The sequence below is a fragment of the Aegilops tauschii genome, chromosome 2 (genome assembly GCF_002575655.3).
Source record: "Aegilops tauschii subsp. strangulata cultivar AL8/78 chromosome 2, Aet v6.0, whole genome shotgun sequence".
NCBI lineage: Eukaryota > Viridiplantae > Streptophyta > Magnoliopsida > Poales > Poaceae > Aegilops > Aegilops tauschii.
The window spans coordinates 59,713,213-59,723,018 of NC_053036.3; the positions used below are offsets into that span (position 1 = coordinate 59,713,213).

The window sequence follows — 9,806 nt, forward strand, 5'->3', positions numbered from 1 at the left end:
ATCATTCAAAGATTTAGTGCCAAACATTTTAATGCATTCTTCCTCTAGCAATTGAGCACAATTATCGGAATCCTTATTTTCACGGAAGATATTAAAAAGATGAAGCATATGAGGCACCTCAATTCCATTTTTTTGTAATTTTCTTTTATAGACTAAACTAGTGATAAAACAAGAAACTAAAAGATTCGATTGCAATATCTAAAGATATACCTTCAAGCACTCACCTCCCCAGCAACAGCGCCAGAAAAGAGCTTGATGTCTACCACACAACCTTCTTCTTGTAGACGTTGTTGGGCCTCCAAGTGCAGAGGTTTGTAGGACAGTAGCAAATTTCCCTCAAGTGGATGACCTAAGGTTTATCAATCCGTGGGAGGTGTAGGATGAAGATGGTCTCTCTCAAGCAACCCTGCAACCAAATAACAACGAGTCTCTTGTGTCCCCAACACACCCAATACAATGGCAAATTATATAGGTGCACTAGTTCGGCGAAGAGATGGTGATACAAGTGCAATATGGATGGTAGATATAGGTTTTTGTAATCTGAAAATATAAAAACAGCAAGGTAACAAGTGGTAAAAGTGAGCGTAAATGGTATTACAATGCTAGGAAACAAGGCCTAGGGTTCATACTTTCACTAGTGCAAGTTCTCTCAACAATAAAAACATAATTGGATCATATAACTATCCCTCAACATGCAACAAAGAGTCACTCCAAAGTCACTAATAGCGAAGAACAAACGAAGACATTATTGTAGGGTACGAAACCACCTCAAAGTTATTCTTTCTGATCGATCTATTCAAGAGTCCGTAGTAAAATAACACGAAGCTATTCTTTCCGTTCGATCTATCCTAGAGTTCCTACTAGAATAACACCTTAAGACACAAATCAACCAAAACCCTAATGTCACCTAGATACTCCAATGTCACCTCAAGTATCCGTGGGTATGATTATATGATATGCATCACACAATCTCAGATTCATCTATTCAACCAACACAAAGAACTTCAAAGAGTGCCCCAAAATTTCTACCGGAGGGTCAAGACGAAAATGTGTGCCAACCCCTATGCATAAGTTCACAAGGTCACTGAACCCACAAGTTGATCACCAAAACATACATCAAGTAGATCACGTGAATATCCCATTGTCACCACAGATAAGCACATGCAAGACATACATCAAGTGTTCTCAAATCCTTAAAGACTCAATCCGATAAGATAACTTCAAAGGGAAAACTCAATCCATTACAAGAGAGTAGAGAGGGAGAAACATAATAAGATCCAACTATAATAGCAAAGCTCGCGGTACATCAAGATCATGCCAAATCAAGAACACGAGAGAGAGAGAGAGAGAGAGAGAGAGAGAGAGAGAGAGAGATCAAACACATAGCTACTGGTACATACCCTCACCCCTGAGGGTGAACTACTCCCTCCTCGTCATGGAGAGCACCGGGATGATGAAGATGGCCACCGGAGAGGGATTCCCCCCTCCGGAAGGGTGCCAGAACGGGTCTAGATTGGTTTTTGGTGGCTACAGAGGCTTGCGGCGGCGGAACTCCCGATCTAGGTTATTTTCTGGAGGTTTCTGTATTTATAGGAATTTTTTGCGTAGGTCTCATGTCAGGGGGGTCTCTGAGTCGTCCACGAGATAGGGGCCCACGCCCAGGGGGTGGGCGCGCCCTCCACCCTAGTGGATGGCTCGGGACTCTTCTGGCCCAACTCTTTCACTCCGGGGGCATCTTTTGGTCCATAAAAAATGATCAAAAATTGGCACATCAACTGGACTCCGTTTGGTATTTCTTTTCTGTAAAACTCAAAAACAAGGAAAAAACAGAAACTGGCACTGGGCTCTAGGTTAATAGGTTAGTCCCAAAAATCATATAAAATAGCATATAAATGCATATAAAACATCAAAGATGGATAATATAATAGCATGGAACAATCAAAAATTATAGATACATTGGAGACGTATCAGCGAGCTTTATATCGGGACGCAGTCCTTCACGGAATTTCTCCTGCTTGCGAGCGTCAGTGCAGACGTCATCCGTAACATAGAGGGATAATTCAAGGAATTTCCTTTGATATTCATCTATAGTCATTATGCCCTGTGAGAGTTTGCGGAACTCCTTCTTCTTCTGTTCCATCAGACCTTGAGGAATGTGCCGTGCTCAAACTGACGATTCAGCTCAAACTGACGATTCAGCTCAAACTGCTGCATTGCAGCAATATAGGGTGGAGGTGGAGGATCGTCAGCCATCCTGCTAAAAACATCAGGGAGCGATTTAACAAGGGGTTGAGCATGTGTACGGAGTCATTCATGATGTAACTTGAACAATGAGCAAAGGCACAGTATGTACAAAGCAGTAGTCATTAAAGACATACAGATACATATATAGAGCCAATTACACATTGTTAGTATGAGTTCAGACAAGAGAATCATCCTAGACATACTAGGCGGCACGCTGGCACGCGATGGAAGGATACAACAACGAGACATATCAAAGGCTACATCCACGTCGAAGAAAACCACTAGAGCGAGGAATCTGCAGGGGACGACGCAGGGTGCCCTCGATAAAATGATCCTGCGGCCCGTGAACAATGTGAAGCAGATCCTGGCTCCTAATTCAAGAAAGGCGTAATACAAATCTCCGGATGGATGTGATCACGAGAACCTAGGATAGAGTTAGCAAAATCATTTAACCCGAATAGAAGAGAGATCAGAATCCCAGAGTATAGACGAGGAATAAAAGATCCTAATACCACCCAATTGGCGACGTGGGCCCGTAAGCCACACAGCCATGTTAGTAAATCAGTTTTTCAAAGACTAGAATCAACTTCGGCCAAGGAGTTGGAAAGGGGGATCCTACAGGCAGTCGGCTCTGATACCAACTTGTGACGCCCCTCATTCAATCGTACACTAATCATACACGCAAATGTGTACGATCAAGATCAAGGACTCACGGGAAGTTATCACAACACAACTCTAGACACAAATAGAAATAATACAAGCTTTATATTACAAGCCAGGGGCCTCGAGGGCTCGAATACATAGCTCGATACACAAGCGTCAGTGGAAGCAACAATATATGAGTACAGACATAAAGTTAGACAAGGATGCCTTAAGAAGGCAAACACAAAAACAGCAACGATCGAAGAGGCAAGGCCTCCTGCCTGGGACCTCCTAACTACTCCTGGTCGTCGGCGGTCTCCACGTAGTAGTAGGCGACGGGGTGGCATTTGGCTCCTGGGATCCACCATCTGGTTGCATCAACCGGAAAGAAAAAGGAAGGGGGAAAAGGGGTAGCAAAGCAACCGTGAGTACTCATCCAAAGTACTCGCAAGCATCAGATCTATACTAAGTATGCATTGGTATCAAATGGAAGGGTTGTATCTGTGGACTGAACTGCAAAATGCCAGAATAGGGGGGAAGGCCTAGCCTATCGAAGACTAGCATCTTCAAGCAGCTCCAAGCATCTTGCAGCATGTAGAAGAGTAAAGAATAGCATTTTATATTTAACAAACATGTTGTAGCATTAATGCCCAGAGATCCTTCCTCGACTCCCTGCGAGAAAGCAATCTAGGAGCCACATATCTCAAGTATCCATTTCTAGTTGTAATAATTCAGGATATAAGTCTGAACGTCTGTTACCGTGGACACGGCTATTAATAGATAATCTTCCCTGCAGGGGTGCACCATGTTTTCCAACATGCTTGATTACTCTGGCCGGACACACTTTTCTGGGTCAATGCCCGGCCTCGGAAAATCAACACGTCGTAGCCCTACCTAGGCTCAGCAGAGAGGTCCCCGCCGGTCTACATCCTAAGCACTCCGGGGTCTGAGCCCATCGCACGTTGCACTCCGGATCGTTGCGCGCAGGGCGATCCAGGCCACCTCCACTAGGGCGCTGACCAGGCCATGCCGCAATGCTAAACTGGACGTCTGACAAAGCTTCGGCTGATACCACGACGTCGAGGCCCATAACTATTCTCGCGTGGTGGTTAGTGCGTAAAGGCCAAAGGCCAACTCAGAACAAATACCGAAACCATAGTGTATTATTAGTTTGCGGAGACGAGCAGAGACTCACGATAATGTGACCCCGTCGCCCCGTCTCGAGGAAATACGGCAAGGGCTAGCCCAGCCCACTCAGGGGCGGCCTGCCTGCCCGGCTGTGCCTCGTAACCATCTTGCGTGTGCTCTCCGGGCCCGCCCGACTTTCCCAAGGGTCTCAAGTAAAGTCAAGGTGACCGTGTGTCCAAACATCAAGGGGAAAACCCGAGGAACCACCCTCGGTGGATTCCACTCGATGTAATCGTCAAGGTGGACGTAAGAGGAACCACCCTCGAGGTTCACACTTGAGGAGTTGCACGACAGAGTCGTATCGGAAGTGGTTAAAGAGGAACCACCCTCGTTGACCACGACCGAATAACTATACTACAGAAATCTCATCAGGAGTGATGTATGAGGTTCCACCCCCGGCACTCGATGGTAACTCTGCAGAGTCGAGCAACAAAAGGGGTGTGATGTGATCTGAGGTGTCGGGCTCTGGTAACAAGGACAAGGTGGGGTCACTGATGGATCACTAACCAACCTATACTAAGCAGTTTAGGATAAGCAGGTAAGGTACAATAAGCAGGTTACAAAAGCAGGCTATGCATCAGAATAGGAGCAAACAATAACAATAGCAAAATCTAATGCAAGCATGAGAGAATGGAATGGGCGATATCGGGAAGATCAAAGGGGGGGGCTTGCCTGGAAGCTCCGCTGAAAGGGAAGAAGGGTCGTCGTCGACGTAGTCGATCACATGGGCATCAACAGCGGTCTAGGGGTCTACCGGAGAGAAGAGGGGGAAGAAACAGTAAATACAGAGCAAACAAGTGCATGACATGACAATAAGCAGCACTAGGCGTGTTCTAACGCGATGCTACACGATACCGACAAAGGGTGAAAACATCCGAGAAAGCTTTCCCGAAGTTTGGCATTTTCAGACAAACGAACCGGTGGGGGAAGGTTGCATGTTCGCTATGCTAGGGACGTGTGACAGATGAATGGACCGCGTATTTGGATTCGTCTCGTCGTTCTGAGCAACTTTCGTGTATAAAACTTTTTCATCTGAGTTACGGATTATTTTCTATGAATTATTAAAGTTTTAGCAATTTCTATAATTATTATGAAGTCTAAAATGGGATTATTGCATCAGCATGACGTCATCATGATGTCAGCAATCAATTGAGTTGACCAGAGTCAACCCTGACGTGTGGGGCCATTCTATCATAGACTAAAAACTAATTAACGGTTTTAACTAACTAACCAAGGTAATTAGGTAAATTCAACATAGTTAATTAAGTTAATCTTACTGATTAGCTAATTAATTGACTGATTAATTTTATTTAGTATTAATTTCGTTCTAAACTGGGGGTGGGCCCCTGTGGTCAGTGGCACAAGGCCACGCCCTAGCTGTGGCACACACACAGGGGGCCAACTATGGCCATGGTGTGGCCAGGGGAGGCACTAGCAGCGCCGGTGAGGCCGGCGAGCGAGGGGCGAGACTGGAGGCGGCGCGGCAGTGGCGGCGGCGGCGGTGGCCGCGAGCGGCGAGCAGCAGCGGCTGGGCGTACAGGGGCAGGTGCGGGCGAAGGCGGGAGCGCGACGGGGAGGCTGTTGGCCGCAGCCGGGGAAGGCGAGGCCAGCACGCGGATGGGGAACGGCCGCAGCGCGGCCATGGTGGCCAACGGCGCGTGCGGCCACCTACGACGACGGGGACGAGGGGGCGAGGGGGAATCGGCGAGGGGCTCACAGCGGAGCGTAGGGGATGGCAGTGGGCTCGGGGTGGCGATGTCGAGGGCGCCGGCGTCGGGTGGCGGCGACGTCGGGGCGGCGACGTCGGGGCGGCCTCCCCCCGATCCAGACGGGATCGAGCAGAGGAGGGGTGGGGCGGTGCCGACGGTGACGGCGTCGGGGATGTTGGGGTCGGGGCACAGCGGGGGCGGATGGCGTCCAGGTCGGGGAGAGAACGGGGGAGGCGACGAGGTTGGGGCGGTGGCGACCGGGCGGTGCCGGTGAAGTTCACGGGGGGCGGGGGTGGTCGTTGGGGCGCAGTTCCAATGGGGAGGGGATCGTGCGGGGGGGGGGGGGGGGGGGGGTCGTGGGTTAGGGTTTTCGGGGGGGGGGGGCGTGGGGGTTAAGGGGAGCTGAGAGGGCCAGTGGGCCGGCTGGCCGCGGTGGGCCGAGGCCCAGGGGAAGGCTAGGGGCACTCCCACCCCTTTTTCTTTTATTTACTTTTGCTGTTTGATTTAATTTTGAATTTTGAAATCGGACGTGATTGAATCATCGCGAGGTTAACAACAGTAATTGCGGTGACGTAGCATCATTAACGTGAAATTACTGTAGCATAATTATCCGGGCGTTACACATCACCCGTGACAGCCTTGCCAAGACCTCCCGCCACAATGCACCTCGCCAGCCCCATGGCCGTCGCACACGCCAACACCAGCCTCCACGTTGCTCGCTGGAAATCCAACAGAGAAGTCTGCCATCTAGAGCCTCCCGTGCCCATCCATGGACCCGAGACTGCTCCCGTCTCAAGCCTGGATAGATCCTTCCCCACCCCTGGGTAGCCCACAGGCTCGTGCCCGAACATGAGCAAGAGCAAATAAGGACATAACCGCCCCACCCTGCTTTGATTGAGCAAAGGGCGACCATCCCAACGGTGCACGACCATGGATCGAGGGAAGGGATGGATCTGTGGCCTGCCTGGTTATAGATCCACACCCTTGGAGGCGGTTCAAAAATGGAGTGTGGCCAGGCCAGCCCTACGGCAGCGGTCTGTGCAAACCCGGATAGGGTTTGGAGGAAAGCCCGACTCAGGCTGACGCCATCACAAACGGCAGGAAAGGGGAGCACAATGCCGCAAAGGCATGCACGAGCACCATCCAGGTCAGCCCCCTGAACCCGCATGCCGGCAGACGCCATCCACCACCAAATACCAGATCCACAACGGCCTCCGCCCAACCGACATGACCACGCCAGGTCACGCCTGCGAGTTGACACCACGAACCTCACCCCGAGAGCAGCAGGCCGCCCCACCGCTGCCCAGAGGACCACGAGCAGCGCCGCCACGCCAGCATGAGCACACAAGTTGTCGCCTTTTGCACGCCATGACCTGCATCAGACGTGTCCGAGCCTCGCCAGCGAGGTGCCTCGCACCGCCCGCAACCATCAGATATGAGCCGAACCCAGACCAGGCTATCGCCATGAAGGTGAGGCCGCACTGTGAAGCCGCCCATCGTCGCCAACCCCCGCCATGCATGGCGCCCCTCACCAGCGTCACGCCACTGCTCAATGTCGTGCGTGAGGAGGAAGAGGCCCCCATGCCGCCGACACCGGCGAGGCGGCGAGGAGGGGGCATGGAAGAGAGGAGGTGCGAGGTCCGGAGGGGAAAATGTTTGTACAAGTTTCCTTACACGAATCAAACTACAGTACCGAGTTCGTTGGAAATTTGTATGCGTGAGTATTTCACATGAACCGTGCATGGGTATTTCACTGTTTTTACGTACTACTTTCGTCTGTAAATAGTACTTGTCGAGAAATAAATGTATTTAGATGTATTTTAGTTCTAGAAACATTCATTTTTATCCATTTCTTCGACAAGTATTTTCGGACGGAATGATATTTCACATGTTCAATCAGCTCACAAAGGTCCTTTATTGTTACGTAACTTGTCATTACACATACAAGCACAACAGCTCCGTTATTCTGCAGCGTAGATAGCGAGAGACGCATGCATGTTGTTTATCCAGGACAGACCACAACTCCACATCGTTTCTTCAGTAGATACGTACGCACGCATGGGTAGGTATGGGTATGTGTATGTCGATCTGCACGCGTACGTGCACGAGCCATGCATGATGCATGCACGGCGCGCGCTGGCTGGCTCAGTAGTACGGCTGGAGCTTCCAGCGTTGGTTGTCGCCCTCGCACCACTTCCAGAGCACGACCTCGGTGCCGTCGCGCACGCCGCCGTGGTACTTGTCGCCGTTGAGGGCGTCGAAGTTGAGGTAGATGTTGTTCACCATGCGCACACACCTGAAGCCGTTGCCCACGTCCCTGCTCTCCGTCCACAGCACCGACTCGTCCAGGTAGTCTGGGTTGTACGGCACCAGACGCACCTGCATGCCCGTCGAACACGCTCAGTAAGTTCTGCCATGGACCCATGGTGATTCTTGAATCTTGATACCAATTTATGGGAAGGCAGATCAGTTAGGGCAGGGAGACTCTACTTACAGGGTGGGACTGGCCGAGGGAGTGCTTGATGGCCTGCCCGGTGGCCTTGTTCACCATGGCGAAGGCGGGGTACCCCTCCTCGTCCTTGATGCTGGTGCTCCACCTCATGTCCTTGATCCAGTGCTGGTAGTCGTCCTTGGGGTTGGCCGGCGCCAGCACCACCTTGCCGTTGCGCACGGACATGGCGTAGTTGGGGTTGGCGCGGCAGTAGATCTTCACCGTCGGCTGCGGCGGCATGGGGCGCCCGCCGCAGTTGCCGTCGATGTTCACCTGCGACATGCCGTACGGCACCGGCGCCGCGTACCCGGGCGTCGCCATCCCGTACCCGCCGTAGGTCTCGCGGTAGTAGTCCATGGCTATATGCTCGATCTGCGCAATGCATGCCGACGGGACGGAGGAATTTATAGGGGCGACGGGACGATCATATTCCATTGGTGTGCTACAATACATGGCGTTGGCCTCACGCTGCCTGTCAGGTGATAAGCGATGTCGATGTGCGGGGTGGTGGTGGTGGTGGGATTCCATGGGATAGATAGATGATGCCATGGGACACTAGCTAGGTGGGGAGATGTGGGCGTGCCGGACCAAGCTAGAGCGTGAGCTGGCTAGCTTTGCGTGATTCCATTTCTTTCTGGTAGTTTTGGGAAGAAGAATCCCTCTCGTACGTCCTCTATTATTGCTGGGGACGAGATAGCTAGGGGAAGCCGAATTTTACGCTGTGCTGTGCTTTGTCGCCGCACCGATACGCCGTGTTGAGCGTACGTTGTACACTGCATATGTATAGGACTAGGGTCTGTATTTATATCGTTGTATCTCTCTCCCCCGTATACTTGTATATTTTGGGAGACAAGTAGAGGCCGGTCCACCCTGTATCTATATATGTGCATCATGTACACAATCAATGATCATCGATTCGTGCAATCCCATTCTTCCTAACTAACATGGTATCAGTTTAGCACGCCGATCCCTTTCCCACCTTCCGCACTAGCCGCCGCCGCGCCCTACAGCAGCCGCCGCCGCCTCCCTTGCGCCGCCGCCGCCGCCGCTGTCCGCCGCCGCTGCCCTCCTCCCCAAGTTGCCGCTGCGCCCCCCAAACCCTAACCCTACCCCGCGCCGCCGCCACTCCCCCCTCCCACCCGAGCCGCGCACCCCTCCCCTTGCCGCCGCTCCCATGGCGTCCCCTCAATCCAGCAACTCCAATCCGTTCGCCGGACTCGTACCCGACGCCACCGCCGTCCGTGATCTCGACATCCACACCCGTGTTCCCATCAAGCTTGATCAGTCCACCTCCTCGTACTACGCATGGAAGACCTACTTCAACCTCGTCTTCCGCGAGTACCACCTCCTCGAGCACGTCGACGGGACCGTGGATGGCGATCTCATGGTGGATGATCCGGACTGGGCGGCCATCGAGGCCTCTCTCATCCGGTGGTTCTACCTCACCGTCTCCCCGGACATCTTCCACACGGTCGTCTCGGAGGATGACGACGCGTGCGCCGTATGGACCAAGATCAACAACCTCTTCACCG

General features: G+C 52.0%; 1 protein-coding gene across 1 annotated transcript; it reads right to left on the minus strand.

The window, feature by feature from the left end:
* Positions 1–7,681: 7,681 nt before the first annotated feature.
* On the minus strand, positions 7,682–8,826 carry LOC109775706 (ricin B-like lectin R40G3). Its single transcript, XM_020334415.4, has 2 exons — positions 8,278–8,826; positions 7,682–8,162 (listed from the first exon to the last, which is right to left on the minus strand). Exons 1-2 carry the CDS (start codon positions 8,821–8,823, stop codon positions 7,929–7,931), a joined length of 780 nt encoding a protein of 259 aa, XP_020190004.3. The 5' UTR covers positions 8,824–8,826; the 3' UTR covers positions 7,682–7,928.
* Between the last annotated feature and the right edge of the window lie 980 nt (positions 8,827–9,806).

Bases quoted from the DNA above. Each gene is read 5' to 3' on its own strand.
- LOC109775706 (XM_020334415.4), bottom strand. From the start codon at position 8,823: ATGGCATCATCTATCTATCCCATGGAATCCCACCACCACCACCACCCC. The intron at 8,163-8,277 runs GTAAGTAGAGTC...ACGGGCATGCAG, and splicing joins CCCTCGGCCAGTCCCACCCT to GTGCGTCTGGTGCCGTACAA.